At 43.7% G+C, this 17,318-nt stretch overlaps 1 protein-coding gene across 4 annotated transcripts in view; it reads left to right on the plus strand.

Annotated features, from left to right (window-relative positions):
- Positions 1-14,919, plus strand: part of TRAF3IP1 (TRAF3 interacting protein 1) — a 119,904-nt gene extending 104,985 nt beyond the window's left edge. For all 4 annotated transcript variants that reach the window (XM_054044076.1, XM_054044073.1, XM_054044075.1 and 1 more), the window contains 2 exons: positions 3,564-3,787; positions 12,578-14,919. In XM_054044076.1, coding sequence (XP_053900051.1) covers positions 3,564-3,787; positions 12,578-12,743 — 390 coding nt within the window. In that variant the 3' untranslated portion in view covers positions 12,744-14,919. The remainder of the gene's footprint in view (positions 1-3,563; positions 3,788-12,577) is intronic.
- The last annotated feature ends 2,399 nt before the right edge of the window (positions 14,920-17,318 follow it).

Below are 17,318 nucleotides of genomic sequence, written 5' to 3' on the forward strand. Positions count from 1 at the left end.
AGTTCTAAAATCCTTGAAAACTCAGAAGTCCCAAAGTTTTCATACACCGTGTGTGTGGTAAAATACAAGCATCAGAAATAAATAAATCTGCCTTAAAAGCTTAGAAGTATTTTTCTAAAATATATATCTGAGTTCATCAGTAAGCCAAAGTCTGTTGAAATGTGGTTGGCAGTCATCCCTGCTGCCTGCAGATGCAGCTGAGCAAACAATCCACAGCTTGGGTAGGAAGAAAGGCCAATCAGGTAGGGGGGTAATAGGGGACAGTATAGTATATTCTGGCCCAGTGAGGCACACCCAGGCTGCCACCTCTGGATTTATATAGCCTGTAGGAACTGCTTTTACTAACTGATCAATCCTGGGGCTAAGATGTTAAATAAAGACCTTTCTAGTTTTCCTGCATCCATTAAATAGCTGAAAGGAATTTATATAAACTTCAACATGTACAAACTTTGCACTAAAGGAAAACTCAATTTTGGAACTCAAGCTCTCTGGCTGCTGGCTTTTTTTTTTTTTAAATAGAAAGAAAAATTCCTCCAGAAAGGAGGGACTTGTGGGGTGAGATGGGGATGGAAATTTGTGTTGCAGTTCATGGGAATAGGTTTGTTACAGAATGTTAATGATATCAGATTGGGCATTGTGATTTAGTCACTTTTGGCAAATATCGGTCCATCACTCCAAGTTAAATGCTGTGGGCTAGGAGTTTCCAAGATGCCTAAGGGAATTAGGCAACCAAATTCCATTGAATGTCAGATCTGAGTGCCTAACTCCCTTGGGATGCTTTGAAAATCCCACCCATTGTCCTTTTAAATTTTTTTTTAAATCTTGTCTTCCCCAGTTACTGTACTCGGGTCAGCAAGGGGGGAAATTTGAAAAACACAAATGGCGGTGAGTTGCCCAACTCCTATCAAAAGTCAGTCTTAGTTGGACACCTAAACTGCCATCTGTGCCTGTGCAAATCTTATCCAAAAATCAGCATGTTGCATTAGTGACACATTGGGCACACTGACTTGCCAGTGCCAATCCAGCTGAACCACACCGACTAACCATGTTGTTGTTCCCGATGGAGTCTCATGATGATATTCAGTAGACCTGATGCTCAGCAGTCATGCTTCCCACCAACACATTTAATAATCAGATCTCATGTTCTAGAGATCATCCTGGAGCACTGTATCCTCTTTTGTAAACCTCTTTAAAATATTAAAATGCTTTCACGTGGTAAATGTGCAGCCTTCTCCTGCTGTGGTTTTATAGTTCACTTCTTTGATAGTTTTTCATAATGCTTTGGAAAGTGTCTTCTCCAATTTTTTTGGCGGGCAACTATCAGTATCTTTAAGAGTTAAAAAACTGATTATCATAAGATGAGCTAGAACTAGTGGTTGGAAGACAATATTATAAGCAGGTGCTGTTCCAATTTCCTCTCATACTCTGCACCTCAGACTTACTACAACCTATTAGTTGTTCCAGTTCTGTGTCTGTCTTGAGCAGGATGTTTATCATAACACACTCTGTAATGATTTGGAGTTATCCTTTTCAGGAGAGCAGGCTCCACTTTGCACCTGCATTCCTGGAGTTAAGGTATAGCATAATGTATCATTGCAGCTGCTGTAATGAGGACAGAGTGAACAATCAGGTGGAGGAGGGCTGTTAGTTGGACTAGGATGAGCTGAAGAATACTTCGGATGCCACATACTTTCCACCAGAACAGTCATTTAGTGATTCCATGGGGAGGAACCTACCTTTCCTCAGTTCTTACAGAACCTGTCCAAGTCAGATGATGTGGGGTTGAAGCTGGTCCAGGAACCTACAAGGACACCGTTGTTAAGTTCCTGGGCCATCAACTCTTGTCCAGTAAAGGATGCCATGGCCGTGCATCTATTTTGGACCCACTGGTTAAGGCAGGGGTGAGCAAACTTGGCCCGAGGGCCACATCTGGGTGGGGAAATAGCATGCAAGGCCATGAATGTAAGGTTGGGGTGCAGAGTGTGGGAGGGGGCTCAGGGCAGGAAATTGGGGTGCAGGAGGGTGTGGGGGTGTGGCAGGGGGTTGGGGTGTGGGAGGGTGTGGGGTGCGGCAGGAGGCTCAGGGCAGGGGGTTGGGGTGCAGGAGGGTGTGGGGTGTGGCGGGGGTTGGGGTGTGGTGTGGGGTGTGGCGGGGGTTGGGGTGCGGGAGGGTGTTGGGTGCTGCAGGGGGCTCAGGGCAGGGGGTTTGGGTACGGGAGGGGTTTGGGGAGTGGGCTCTTACCTGGAGCGGCTCTGGGGTGACAGCAGTGCGCAGCGGGGCTAAGGGGCTCCCTGCCTGCCTGCCCTGGCCCTGCACCATGCCACTCCCAGAAGCGGCCGGCACCACATCCCTGTGGCCCCTGGGGGAGGGGGGGCAGAGGGCTCCACACGCTGGCCTTGCCTGCGGGTACCTACCCCGAAGCTCCCATTGGCTGCGGTTTCCCGTTCCCGGCCAATGGGAGCTGCTGGGGGCAGTGCTTGCAGGTGAGGGAAGTACACGGTGCCCTCCTCCTCACACACACACACACACACACACACACACCACACACACACCCACCCACCCCCGGGGCTGCAGGGACATAGTACCATGGGGATGGGGGGCAAGCCCACGGGCCGGATCCAGCCATAGTTTGCCAGCCCCTGGGTTAAGGAGATGTGGCAGACTCTTCACACAGCTTCTTTGTCTTAAGGCCGTCAAGTATATCCTTCCCAAGAATGCTGCTTAAACTGTTTAACACCCTCCCCATGAGAAGCTGGTGGTGAGAGGGTCCTAGCTAAAGAGAAGACTAGCCACATGGATTCTGAAGATTCCATCTTGCAGGAATCTCACTCACCTCCTGTCAGAATTCGACACTAGCCTTTTTACAGATTTTTCTCTCAAATGCTTTTGATATTCCACTGATCCTTCTGAATGGGCTTTTCTTTCTGGGCAAATGGCCACCCACGCAGTTGAAGGAACAGATTGGAATGTTTGGGCAACAATTACAGTCTGCAGTGGGGTGCCTGGTTTGTACTCACCCTGTTACCATTGCCTTCAAGGGTTACAAAACAAATCTTTATGAATTAGGGGAGCTCTGCCAGAGTGAGACTCCTGGGGGGATAGTGTCTTCAGTAGTTCAGTTTGGGCAGTAGAGATGTTGCCTCTTTACATATAGATTCAAGATTCAGATTAAATGAGGCCTTCTTTTTTCCTTTGAGCTTCATCTTTGTATGATGTCACGTAAACTATGCATTGCCAAAAGCGAATTTGCACTTGTAATTAAACTTGCACTTTTTTGCCTTCAATGATCTTGAAATCATTCTGTTTTAATGTGGCTACTACTGTTACTACATGGTTCTGTGACAAGCACTTTTCAATGAAGTGGTGATACTGCTGACCTCTTCTAGAATACTGTCTTGGCTTTATAGCTTCATTGCAGTCAGTCTTAAACATCCCCTTTACAATGCACAGCTTCCTGTTTTTAACATTCTTTTTAGTTCACCTCTTTAAAATGTTCAGGGCCTTTCTTGACTTCATGTTTTCCCTGTGTTTTTGTTGTTGTTTTTTTTACTCAATTAAATTAGGAGAAGCCACTTTTGTCAGAAGCAGCCAGGAGAAAGGAGAAGGACCTAGTATCAAAAGAAATAGAGAAGTTTCGTGCATCTATTCAGACACTGTGTCGGAGTGCACTTCCTCTTGGGAAAATCATGGACTACATTCAGGAGGACATGGACTCCATGAAGAACGAACTGCAAATGTGGCAGCATGAGAACAAGCAGCATGCAGAGGCTCTCCAGAAGGAGCAGAGGTAAGGATAGCTAAAGAAGAGTGTCCTCAGGACAAGACTGGTTTGCCACCTGGGACAGGCTGAATTACAAATTGCTGTCTCTACAATTTTAATTACCTTTTTAACAAAAGTAAAAGTTTCATGCATTCTACAAGGTTCTGGTTTAACCCAGATTTTAAAGTCTTTTCAGCTCTTCTATTATGTGAATAAATTATGTTAAATGAGTTACATGGCAGATAGAGGTACCTCTGAAATACTGACCATTTTCCAAACTCTTTCCAAGAGCCTACATGGATATCCACGTAATGCAAACAAATGTTATGTGGTGTTGTCATAAATATAGAGGAAAGAGTAGCATAAAATCCCTCCTTGGCAGCTGTACTGAATTGCCTTACCTGTAAGGGATTAAACAGTTCAATAACCTAGCTGGCACATGACCAGAAGGATCGATGAGGAAAGAAGATACTTTCAAATCTGAGGGGAAGGATTTGTTTGTTGTTCTTTGTTTGTTCCTCTCTCCGGACGGAAGGAGAAGCCAAGCAGGTACAACATCTCCTGAGAATATACCTGGAATAATCCATCTAAAATTACAGACATTGTAAATAAGGCAAGGAAATGCGTTAGGTTATCTTGTGTTTTAGCGTATGAATTTTCCTATGCTACAGAGGTAGTTTTATTCCTGTTTTTCTAATTGTGAAGAAGAGCCTAGTGGGGAATCCTCTGTTTTAAATCTTTTTATTACCCTGTAAAGTTACCTTCTATCCTGGTTTTGCAGGTGTGATTCTTTTACTTTTTTTCTTTATAATAAAGTTCTTCTTTTAAGAACCTGATTGATTTTCAGTGTCCTGAAGACAAAGGGTCTGGTCTGTGCCCTCATTGCTAAGGCAGTTGGTTGGTATATAATTCTCAAGCCTCCCCAGGAAAGGGGGTGCAGGGGCTTGGGGGGATATTTTGGGGGGATAGGGATTCCAAGTGGCTCTTCCCTGAATTTTTGTGTAAATCATTTGGTGGTGGTAGCTATACCGTCCAAAATCAAGGAAAGGAATTTGTGCCTTGGTGAAGTTTTAACCTAAGCTGGTAGAATATAAGATTAGGGAGTCCCCACATCTGTATCCCAGAATTCAGAGTGGGCGGGGGAACCCTGACAGGTGTAAATTAGATGTTATGTTGGGATAAGAAGTCTATAAAGCAGTTATTTTAATAAGTACTTCGTAGTAGTGTCCACGACAGTTAAGTCTGCAGAGCAGTTTCAACTATAAAACCCTAACACACTAATCCTCACTCGTGTGCTTGAGCTTGAAACCTCAACCATACATTAAAACTGGATTTTCTTTTGCGCTTAATAAATAACAAGGAAACACTTCCTTCCGAAGTGCAGGACTCTGCACTTGTCCTTGTTGAACCTCATCAGATTTCTTTTGGCCCAATCCTCTAATTTGTCTAGGTCCCTCTGTATCCTATCCCTACCCTCCAGCGTATCTACCACTCCTCCCAGTTTAGTGTCCTCTGCAAACTTGCTGAGTTTGCAATCCACGCCATCCTCCAGATCATTAATGAAGATATTGAACAAAACCAGCCCCAGGACTGACCCTTGGGGCACTCTGCTTGATACTGGTTGCCAACTAGACATGGTGCCATTGATCACTACCCGTTGAGCCTGATGATCTAGCCAGCTTTCTATCCACCTTATAGTCCATTCATCTGATCCATACTACTTTAACTTGCTGGCAAGTTAAAACTCTGGTTTCAGATGCATAGCCAGTAACTCAAATCACTAAAACTGGTGGAACTTTCTTTAAAGCATGCACTACTTAGTATTTTTTATATTGAATTTAAATGATTTTAATGGATGACAGTAAGTTTAGGCTTTAACATAGGTAGACATTTTCTAATTTAATTTTAAACAGGTTTATGTTTTAAATAGGTCTGTCAAGCGATTAAAAAAATTAATTGCACAATTAATGGCACTGTTAAACAATAGTAGAATACCATTTATTTAAATATTTTTGGATGTTTTCTACATTTTCAAATGTATTGATTTCAATTACAACACAGAATACAAAGAGAACAGAGCTGGCTGTATTTTAAAGAATCCTTATTGAGGTTGCAGGAACAAACCATCCCAATGTGTAGAAAGAATAGTAAATATGGCAGGCAACCAGCTTGGCTTAACAGTGAAATCCTTGCTGATCTTTAAACACAAAAAAGAAGCTTACAAGAAGTGGAAGATTGCACAAATGACCAGGGAGGAGGATAAAAATATTGCATGCAGGAGTGAACTCAGGAAGGCCAAATCACACTTGGAGTTGCAGCTAGCAAGGGATGTTAAGAGTAACAAGAAGGGTTTCTACAGGTATGTTAGCAAAAAGAAGGTGATCAGGGAAAGTGTGGGCCCCTTACTGAATGGGGCAGGCAACCTAGTGACAGAGGATGTGGAAAAAGCTAATGTACTCAATGTTTTTTTTGCCTCTGTCTTCATGAACAAGGTCAATTCCCAGACTACTGCACTGAGCAGCACCCTATGGGGAGGAGGTGACCAGCCCTCTGTGGAGAAAGAAGTGGGTCAGGATTATTTAGAAAAGCTGGACGAGCACAAGTCCATGGGGCCAGATGCACGGCATCCAAGGGTGCTAAAGGAGTTGGAGGATGTGATTGCACAGCCATTGGCCATTATGTTTGAAAACTCATGGCGATCGGGGGAGGTCCCGGATGACTAGAAAAAGGCTAATGTAGTGCCCATCTTTAAAAAAGGGAAGGAGGAGGATCCTGGGAACTATAGGCCAGTCAGCCTCACCTCAGTCCCTGGAAAAATCATGGAAGAGGTCCTCAAGGAATCAATTTTGAAGCACTTAGAGGAGAGGAAAGTGATCAGGAACAGTCAGCATGGCGTCACCAAGGGCAAGTCATGCCTGACTAACCTAATTGCCTTCTATGACGAGATAACTGGCTCTGTGGATGAGGGGAAAAGCAGTGGACGTGTTATTCCTCGACTTTAGCAAAGCTTTTGATATGGTCTCCCACAGTATTCTTGCCAGCAAGTTGAAGACTTATGGGCTGGATGAATAGACTATAAGGTGGATCGAAAGCTGGCTAGATAGTCGGGCTCAATGGATAGTGATCAGTGGCTCCATGTCAAGTTAGCAACTGGTATCAAGCTGAGTGCCCCAAGGATCAGTCCTGGGGCCGGTTTTGTTCAACATCTTCAGTAATGATCTGGAGGATGGCATGGATTGCAAACTCAGCAAGTTTGCAGATGACACTAAACTGGGAGGAGTGGTAGATACGCTGGAGGGTAGGGATCAGATACAGAGAGACCTAGACAAAGTAGAGGATTGGGCCAAAAGAAATCTGATGAAGTTCAACAAGGATAAGTGCAGAGTCCTGTACTTCGGAAGGAAGAATCCCATGCACTGCTACAGACTAGGGACCGAGTGGCTAGGCAGCAGTTCTGCAGAAAAGGACCTAGGGATTACAGTGGACGAGAAACTGGATATGAGTCAACAGTGTGCCCTTGTTGCCAAGAAGGCTAATGGCCTTTTGGGCTGTATAAGTAGGGGCATTGCCAACAGATTGAGGGATGTGATCATTCCCCTCTATTTGGCATTGGTGAGGCCTCATCTGGAGTACTGTGTCCAGTTTTGGGCCCCACGCTACAAGAAGGATGTGGAAAAATTGGAAAGACTCCAGTGGAGGGCAATAAAAATGATTAGGGGGCTGGAGCACATGATTTATGAGGAGAGACTGAGGGAACTGGGATTCTTTAGTCTGCAGAAGAAAAGAATGAGGGCAGATTTGATAGCTGCTTTCACCTACCTGAAAGGGGGTTCCAAAGAGGATGGATCTAGACTGTTCTCAGTGGTACCAGATGACAGAACAAGGAGTAATGGTCTCAAGTTGCAGTGGGGGAGGTTTAGGTTGGATATCAGGAAACACTATTTCACTAGGAGGGTGGTGAAGCACTGGAATGGGTTACCTACGGAGGTGGTGGAATCTCCTTCCTTAGAAGATTTTAAGGTCAGGCTTGACAAAGTCCTGGCTGGGATGATTTAGTTGGGGATTAGACCAGATTCTAGAATATCAGGGTTGGAAGGGACCTCAGGAGGTCATCTGGTCCAACCCCCTGTTCAAAGCAGGACCAATCCCCAACTAAATCAGGAGGGGCGGATAAATATTAGAACTCCAAATGGCACTAGCCAAAACAAAAAACCACTGGTTTAGGGGAGCACCGAGGGGAGAACTGAGAAGGAAGTGCTGTTGCTCTGCAGATACTGTTTGCAGAGGCAGGCCTTTGGCATAGCACTCCACTGGGGGCCAAAAAAATGGCAGATGAACAGCGTACAAGTCACATGCAGTTTGCTCTGGGAAGCTTTTTATTAACATAGCCCTGTCTCCAGAGCATCAACTATTTGCCATAACTATGAAGTACTGAAATAAGAGTAGCCATTAGGAGTAGTTTATTACTCTTCTTGTATTTTAATCTCAGTAAAAAATAAGTAATTCAATGAAGAAATGTTGTTTCAGCCAAAAAATAAAAACTCCCTCACCCCCACACAGTTTAATTTTGATCCTGTAATAGTTGAAATGAAAATTACACTTCCCCATAAGAGAGAGTGGCTTTTTTTCCCCCAGTGTTAGCTTGTTTATTTTTCTACACCTAAAAATAAATAAATTAAAATAAAATGAAAAGTAACAGAGTCAATAAAAGGCCCAAGCAGTGCATTGCATCCAAGCATAGAGGAAATGAGAAATACAAAGTGAACCTAGTCCAGCTTGTTGGCGATACAGTGTATCGATCCACTTCGGGGAGCTACTGGGTTATTCATTGCCCAGTGGATAATGGAATGTCAAGTAATTAAGGGGAAGTAGCTTGCTTGCAACCTGACTGATACTGGAAATTAGCCCTGATTCCAGCAATCTGTGGCCTCCTTCTGATATAGCTGCACAGGTGCATATCCCAAGTGTGGACCAGGGTAGTTACTATTTGCTCCAGTGGAGTTTACCCAGGTTTGGGGATAAACTCAGCTGATGCAAATTGTGGCCTTCCTTGCCTGGAGAACATTTGGAATTCACACTGGTGCATATTGTGATGCTCCCAGGGGTATCCTGAGGCACATCGCTACCACCTGTCCATAGCTTGCGGAAGCCTTGTCTGTGCCTGTCAGGGGTCACTCCCTGACTCCACCAGCCACATGCAACACAAGCACCCACCTGTCAGCCTATGCAGATTCCACCATCCCTTTATAGGCTAGCTATAGATACACTCCAACACCCTAGTCCTCCGAGCATCTCTGTGGTGTCCAGCCCCAATCATACTCCCAGAATTACCAGATCCTCTGTTCTTAAATGAAGAGTACACCAAAGCTTACGAGTTATGTGCTGGGTCACAGCTCCACTTAACACACAGCCCTTAGATTTGTTTATAGAGAAAACAAGCGTAAATTCATTTAACAAAGAACAGGGATTCACATGATAGCAAACAAATATTGGAAACAAAGGATTACATGTAAAACAAAATCATAACACACATTCTAGAGCCTAAACATAATTAACAAGATCCCCTCTTCTCTAATAAGGCATTGCTTACCCAAAGTCCTTCTCACAATGCTTTTCAACCAGGATGTCTGAGACCCTCTTTTCATAAGACCAAACCCACTGTCAGTTTGTCTCCCCAGATGGAGGATGCCAGGGCATCTCTCTGTACCTCTGATTCTATTATTCTAAATGCTAAACCAGCTTTTGACAGCGGTAGCCTCTTCTGCAGGTGAAGGGAGAATATTTTCTTCATTTCCCTTTATTCAGCTAGCTCAGTTCAATGACTGGTTCATTCAAAGTTAAGAAATCAATTGGGCATTGAAAAGGCAGGAAAGTTTGTTTTCCTCTCACAATTTGTGAATAAAAATTAGATGAGAGAGGATGAAATCTGTTAGTTCTAAAATCCTTAAGGACATGGTAACTAGAAACAATCAGTTCACTTCGCTAACTACAGATAATACTTTCTTTGTTTAATAAACCCATTAGTTTTAAATGCAAAACATGATCTGATAAACTTTTTGATAAACTTTTTCTTATGTATTCAGCGCATTTAAAATAGCTTTATATATGTATTGTGACAGACCCAGACCAGTGGGGTACAGGAGTCTGGTAGAGGGCAAATACACTGGTCACTGGATGAGTAGTTTTCTGTTCCCTGAGTGACCAGAGCAGGGGCTGCACTAGAGTAATCAGGAACCTGCTAGAACCAGTTAAGGCAGGCAGGCTAATTAGGACACCTGGAGCCAATTAAGAAGAAGCTGCTAGAATCAATTAAGGTAGACTAATCAGGGCACCTGTGTTTTAAAAGGAGCTCACTTCAGTTTGTGATGCGAGTGTGAGGAGCTGGGAGCAAGAGGCGCAAGGAGCTGAGAGTGAGAGGGTGTGCTGCTGGAGGACTGAGGAGCACAAGCGTTATCAGACACCAGAGTGAGGGTCCAGTGGTGAGAATAAGGAAGGTGTTTGGAGGAGGCCATGGGGAAGTAGCCCAGGGAGTTGTAGCTGTCATGCAGCTGTTACGGGAGGCACTCTAGACAGCTGCAGTCCACAGGGCCCTGGGCTGGAACCTGGAGTAGAGGGCGGGCCCGGGTTCCCCCCAAACCTCCCAATTGACCTGGACTGTGGGTTCTTCCAGAGGGGAAGGTCTCTGGGCTGTTCCCCAATCCACATGGTGAATCTCTGAGGCAAGAAAATCCGCCAATAAGCGCAGGACCCACCAAGATAGAGGAGGAACTTTGTCATAATATATATAATGCTGTTTTCGTGCAGTTGAATTGAATTTGAATTTCCATCCTAATACAGCTTGACAGAAAGTAAAACATTAATCATCTAGTAAATAAGAAATGCATCATTACCCTTTTCCTAGCATAATAAAAATGTAGAAATTAGGAATTTTAATAAATGTAAGTTAAGCTGTAAAATTGCTTAAATATAATATAGTATATCCTCCTGGTTAACAAAAAGAAGCACCAAATTTAGTGTATAGGTTATATTTAGTTGTAAATCATCATGTTTTAATGGTTACCAGCTAATGAGAATAAACTTTTTTCTTTAGGAAAATAAATAAAAAGCACAAATGCAAAACAATTAAAATTGAAGATTTCAGTCAAAGTTTTCTGCTTGCTGATTTAAATCATGATTAAAACTGGTGACTTAAATTGTTTGTTTAAATCAATCCACCCTGCTGGCTTCTACTTTAACAATGGAGAGACTAACATCTCCTCGTAATAGCCATTCAGTTTGCACATAAAGAAGAAATAAAAAATTGAAAACTCTGCAACAATATGTTCTTTGCCAGATTAATTGTGAAATCCTAATAAGATCATCATAACTTTATGGCAGTTCACATCTTTCAGGAAAAAATTACTCCATATCAGCCATGAAGAAGACTATGTTTCCCATATGTAATATAACTTGGATGCACAGTGTTGTTTTCTTTACTTCTGTGGAAGACAATTAATGGGTCCCATTGGGGAAATCCAAGTGCAATGTTCATTGATAATTTTTTGTGATTTGTGGAAGGGAAGGAGAATTGAAAGGTTATGAAATATGAACTTCTAAATGATGACTCCAGGGAGTGCGTGTGTAATTCTGAACTGCTACAAGGCACTTCAGTCCAGCACTGCCTTATCTGTAGGACCTTAAGTCAAGCATTTAGGAAGGGTACATATTTGTTTTAAAATAAAACATCTCAATTCATGTAATAGAGAAGTCCCTTTGCAGTGCGATCCCTGCCCTGGTTTGCAGCTAATAGTTTACAATTCTTTGAGCCTCATGGCAGCATATTCCCATTTATGGTACGTTCAATCTGGTGCCACTGAACTTCAGGAGCCTTCTCGGAAATGGGTCTATAGCTGTGCAAGTGACCCCTTGTAGCACTGAACGTTCAGGGCTGAGGTTACAAAGAGGCCATGTGGTCCCCAACTGCCTGACTTCTTTCCTTTCCAAGGTTAGCTGCCAGTGGAAAGACTGTCAGTCCTTGCCAGGAGAACTTTCCTGTCTTGTCACTGAACTATGTTGAGCCTCTGGCATAGCTTCAACTTCCCCATCTCCTTGTCTGTGCAAACCGGGCTTCTCCCGCTGAGAAGTTCATTGTGTGGGGGGTGATCATTATGCACTATTGGTATTGTAGTGCCTAGGAACCCCAGCCGAGGATTGGAGCCCCCTTGCCTAGGCACCACAATCCCAACCTCAGAGAGTTCTCCCTCTACATGTCAGACAGGATGCAAGAGGTGATGAAATAGACAAACAGGGTAGGGTGGGCTGGGAGGATGAAATAATCATAAAGTAAACAAAGTTTAGCAGGAGAGCAGTTTTAGATATGAAACCACCATTAGCCAGTAAATCGTGTGGTAAAACATCAGGGTAGCCAGGGCCGGCTCCAGCGTTTTTGCCCCCCCAAGCGGCGGCGGGGGGCGGGGAGCCGTGATCGGTGGCTTCATTCTTCAGCGGCAATTTGGCGGCAGGTCCTTCCTTCCGAGAGAGACTGAGGGACCCGCCACAGAAGAGCCGGACGTGCCGCCCCTTTCCCTTGGCCGCCCCAAGCACCTGCTTGCTGAGCTGGTGCCTGGAGCCGTCCCTGAGGGTAACTCTTTGACAATCTACTTCTGTGTTCATTTTCCCTTCAGCTGTCTCCCTAATTCTGTCTGTTTCAGGAAGGGTGGGTTTGATTTAAAAATTCTTTGCAAATTCCAAGTATTTCATGTATTGTCTCAGAGGCATAAATAATGCAAAACAGTGTCATATTCCCCTAAAATGTAGCGTACTGCTTGTCTCTTTCAGCATCACAGACAGCGCTGTGGAGCCCTTAAAAGCAGATCTGGCTGAGTTGGAACAGTTGATTAAAGACCAGCAAGACAAGATTTGTACTGTAAAGGCTAATGTTTTAAAGAAGGAAGAAAAAATCCGGAAGATGGTTCTCAACATTAACTTATCTACGAGAAGGTGAAAAGGATGACTTTATATTCTTACCAAATAAAGACAGAAAAGGGAAAAGAATGAAGAGGAACTGTACAAATAAAGCGCCTAAGAACAATGGCCTATAACATTTAATATTGGTTTATACACATTACATTCAATTTACTTGTGAGATTGGTATTATCTATGTCAAATTACATGAATTCAGATATCTTCTAGAGCTTTTAAAGTATCTCTTTTAAGTGTCTTTAGACATAGGCTGCCATGATACAGTTATTTGCTATTTATAACCCACTTGCCCTCCCTGACCCCTTTTTATAGCTATCTGCTGGTCAAGCTTGCCCCTTTTTTCCTACTGTGTACCCATTTTGGTTACTTTTGGGCAAAAACGGGCTACCATGAAAAATGGTATTTAGTACCTTTTTTGCAGGAAGTTCTGAAATCCCTACAGATCAGAATGGTCTGCAATACCTTCAATGATTTACAAGTCCTGAAAAGAAATCTTACAGCTCCAGAAATAAAACATTGTTTATCATATGGCTCCTTATATCGTCACAGGGGTGATGTCATATTTCCATAGCTCTCAAGAAATTTTATTAGGGGGCCTATAAAATTTAGTACAAGTATCACCATGGAAGGGATCTAAAGTATTTTATATGCACAGGTGTTAATTCCATTTTTATTGCATACATTCATTTGGAAAGGATTCATTAAAGTACCCATTTCCTCCCAAATGCATGTTCATGTACGTTTTTTGTACATTAATAATTCCAATGAGTTTAGTTAACTGCCGATGTGTTTTCCTGCTGACCTCTCCAGCATACTGTGTGTAAGGGCCCAGCATTGCATGTTCATGAATTTGAAAAGCATATTCAAATGTAGCACAAATTAGAGCCCTGCAACACTTCAAGTGTCAGGTCCAGGTCAGGCGGGAAAACAACCGGACCCTCCTGGGGTCAGGTCTGCTCTCCTCCGCCGCTCCTGGGTGCGGTGTTGGCTACATGCCACCACCTTAATGCAGTCCAGAGTGAGTGTGCCTGCCAAGGAGTGGCAGGACCTCTCGCTATACTGCAGCAGAAGCAGCAGATGGCGAGAGCAGGGCATGCAGCTGATGGGGAAGGGGTGGAGTGGGGTCAGGTTGGAAAACAAATCGACCCTCATGGGTTCTGCTTTGGGCCTAAAAATTAGGCCTGATCAGACCTCTAGCACAAGTACATTGAGCCAAACTTAATGTGAAATGCAGAGAACTCTAGCTTCCTCCAAAGTTTAGGCTATTCTTTCAAGGTTTTATAATGTACAAGTACCTTTTCTGTTCTATTTTTTTATTGCGTGTAAACTAGAAAACATTAGTCTGTTAGCAAATCTGCACTTTGTGGCATCTTGACCTTTTCAGACACGTTTCTCAAACGCTACAAAATGTGACATTTTAGATGCTCTTTATAGGAGAGAGGAATGGATGAATCTCCATTTTCAACCTTGGTATGTCACTGTTGATAGGAATTTTAAAGAAGCATTGGGGACTTAAAACTGGTTCAGTACAGCATTTCAGTTAGCTCTAGACTAGACTGTAACTGAACTGATCAATCTAAATTGTCTGTAGAACAAGGTTTATACCATGTGAGCGTGCACTTGCTGGCTTTAAATGCTTGATTCTTTACTCGTTTTTTCTAGATAGGTTCCTCACTAATGAGAGTTTTGGGGTGATGTCTTAGCACAGTTCAGTTTTCTGAGCAGAATATTCATTCTTTAAGGAATATTACAAATATTACTTCAAATGTGTATAAGCAAAATAATCCCTTTGAGTAGGATGCCATGTTGCTTTCCCTGAAAAGGCTCTATGAAAAAACTACCAAGACCTCTGATACATTGGAGTTAAGGGCTTTTTTTGTAATCGGTCAAAAATGTTAAGCTAAAAGATTAGATACAAATCTTTGTTTATGCTAGAACTAAGCCACCTGTGTTGATGGGCACTTGGAAGTTACTCTTAATTATACACTCTCAACAGGATACACCATCAGAAGTTCTGTTGATCTTCAGGGTCGTATGTAAGCCTTGCATAAATCTGTAAATCCGACTAGGACTGTTTGTGAACAAATATACTGTGTGTGAGCAAAAATTTGTACAAAGTAGAATATCAAATTGTATCATAAAATTATTTTTCTTTTTATATAAAAATCATTAAAAATGATCACCTATTTTTTTATGAAGTGGAGTGTTTGGATTGTGAAGTTCATGTTTGAAATAGTAGTTGAATTACCTTTTTGGAAATGTAAGTGGTTTTTTTTTAAAAATCCACTTGTTTGGAAAACGTGTTGTAAATTCTTATTAGTGTGATAACACTGCCTCCAGGCTGAGCCCCTGAGAAGACTTTTCAGTAAACGTCCACACAGCAGAAGTGTGACTGCAGCATATATAAACATACCCAAGCTACCTTTTGATCTACGTAATCTGAATAATCGCAGCAGTGAAGCCGCGGCAGCATAGGCTGTATGGCCCTGCGTATGTATTGGAGCAGCTAGCCCGTATTGTCACCTCTGCTGCCGCAGCTTTGTTGCTATTGTTGTTTGAGCTAGTTAGATCAGAGTTAGCACAGGTATGTCTATAAATGTTAAAGTTAATAATGAGATCTGAGAGCATTATATATGATAAATATGGACATTAATATATATAATATATAAGTAGCTGATGGGTCCGGTGACAGTTGTTCCATGCAGGACTGAAACTTCTGGAGTTGGGACCACTACAGAGCCCACTTTCTTAGCCCCAGGGGAAATAGAATGACTCATTCCCTAGCCCAGATAGAAAAAAGTGTACTGTCTTTAGGCCTCTATCCAAGCCTCCATCATCACAATGGCAGGCTGCAGTGATGTGGGGCTTTTGTGGGAGTGGAGAGGAAACGGGGGAATTCTGAAGGTATAAAAAGAGTATTAGAAACTCTGTTCTTTACAACACATGACACATGCTCTCTGTGTTGGAATTATTGCTAACACACAAGTTGACGCAATAATGCCTGATTCACCATTTGGATAAAGTCCAGAAAGGAAGGATACTACTGAGTGTAAAATGGGTTCCATGTGACTATCACACACCTGTATTCTCCTATGCGCTAATTTTTACGCAAGGGAAGATAGGCTGATCTTTCTTTTGTCTTGGGCGTAAGAGTTCCGTCGTGATGTGCAGATTCCACCGATGGCTGAGAGTGCATGGAAAGAACTCCCCAAGCTCAGAGTTGGTGATGCTACATGAGGGCATTGCTGAGGTGCCTAGCGAGTTTACGTTATGCTGTCAGACCACTGTGGAGCTCCTCAGTACAATTCATTAGCCTCCCACTCTGTCTATTCTCTACTGCAGAGCAGTTAAAATTTTAGGGTGAGTCTCTACACGGAGCCACAGGCTCCAGTGGAGCTCTGCTGTCAGGGAGTTGTTCTCTGCTGTCCTGTTCCCTTCCAAAACTGCTCAGGCCAGGCTGACTGTGTCACTGCACTCAGGCTGTCAAGCCTTGTCTCTACCTCCTCCTGAATCATCATCTCGTGGGTCAGTCAACAAGCCTGAGATTCTAGAGCCAATTCTGCCTTCAAGTGTGAAATCCATGGCTCTGGAATACAGGGCGCCTGCCCAGAGCCAGTCCTGTTAGCAATGCCTCCGGCAGGTGTTACATTAGTAGAAGTGACACAGCCTTTGATGGAGCCTGCTGTGGCAGCTTCAACCCTTCCACCATCCATATTGATACAGCATTATGCAATGCCTGCTGGAGGTGAGGAGAGAAACCAGGATTTGGATGGCTTCTCTAAGGCCGAGCACACAGCCCTGAGGAAGACAATGAAAATGTTAACTCCGTACAGGAGGATCTTGTTCCATGTCCTAATTATGGAGCATCTGACCTTTCTCTGCTGCTTCTACAGGAAAACCCACAAGGGGTGTGGTTAATCAGTAGGTGGAACCGGCCCTTTCTCTAGACAGTGCCTCTTCCCCTACATTCTCTTGTTGGCTGGCTGCGAGCTTAGCCTATGATGCTGGAAGCCTCTAGCAGGGTTGACCAGAAATATTGTACCAGCTCCAAAAGAGTCTGATGGTGGACGCTATGATTAGTTAGGCTGAAAATAGCAGACTGACAGGCTGGGGCTGCCATACCATGGATTCAATCTATACGTGTTTGTATGGCTCTCATCATGGTAGAGTCTAATTCCCAATGCTACAGTGCCCAGGAAAGAGATGACTGTCGGGCTTGTAGCGGTTGCTCCTACATTGTCAACTCTGCTATTAAGTATCAGTTTGAGCTTTGTTTCAATGATGGGGCGAATCCTCTGTGTTGCAAACTGTGACCTGCAAAGGGGGCAGACTTGGCCAGAGGTGTTAGGGCATCATCTGATGTCCACTAGCAGGGCCGGCTCTAGGATTTTTGCCGCCACAAGCAAAAACAATTTTGGCCGCCCCCCTCCCCCTTTTTTTCTTACCCCACCCCCGGCCCCGCCTCAGCTCCGCCCCTTCCCCAAATCCCCAGCCCTGCCTCCTCCCCCCAGGCTCTCAAGCCTAGGAGGGAGGGAGGGGGAGCGAGAGGGAGAAGCAGTGCGTGGGCCGCGGCCACTCGGGGTTTCCCCCTCCCTCC

Source organism: Malaclemys terrapin, chromosome 11 (assembly GCF_027887155.1).
Source record: "Malaclemys terrapin pileata isolate rMalTer1 chromosome 11, rMalTer1.hap1, whole genome shotgun sequence".
NCBI lineage: Eukaryota > Metazoa > Chordata > Testudines > Emydidae > Malaclemys > Malaclemys terrapin.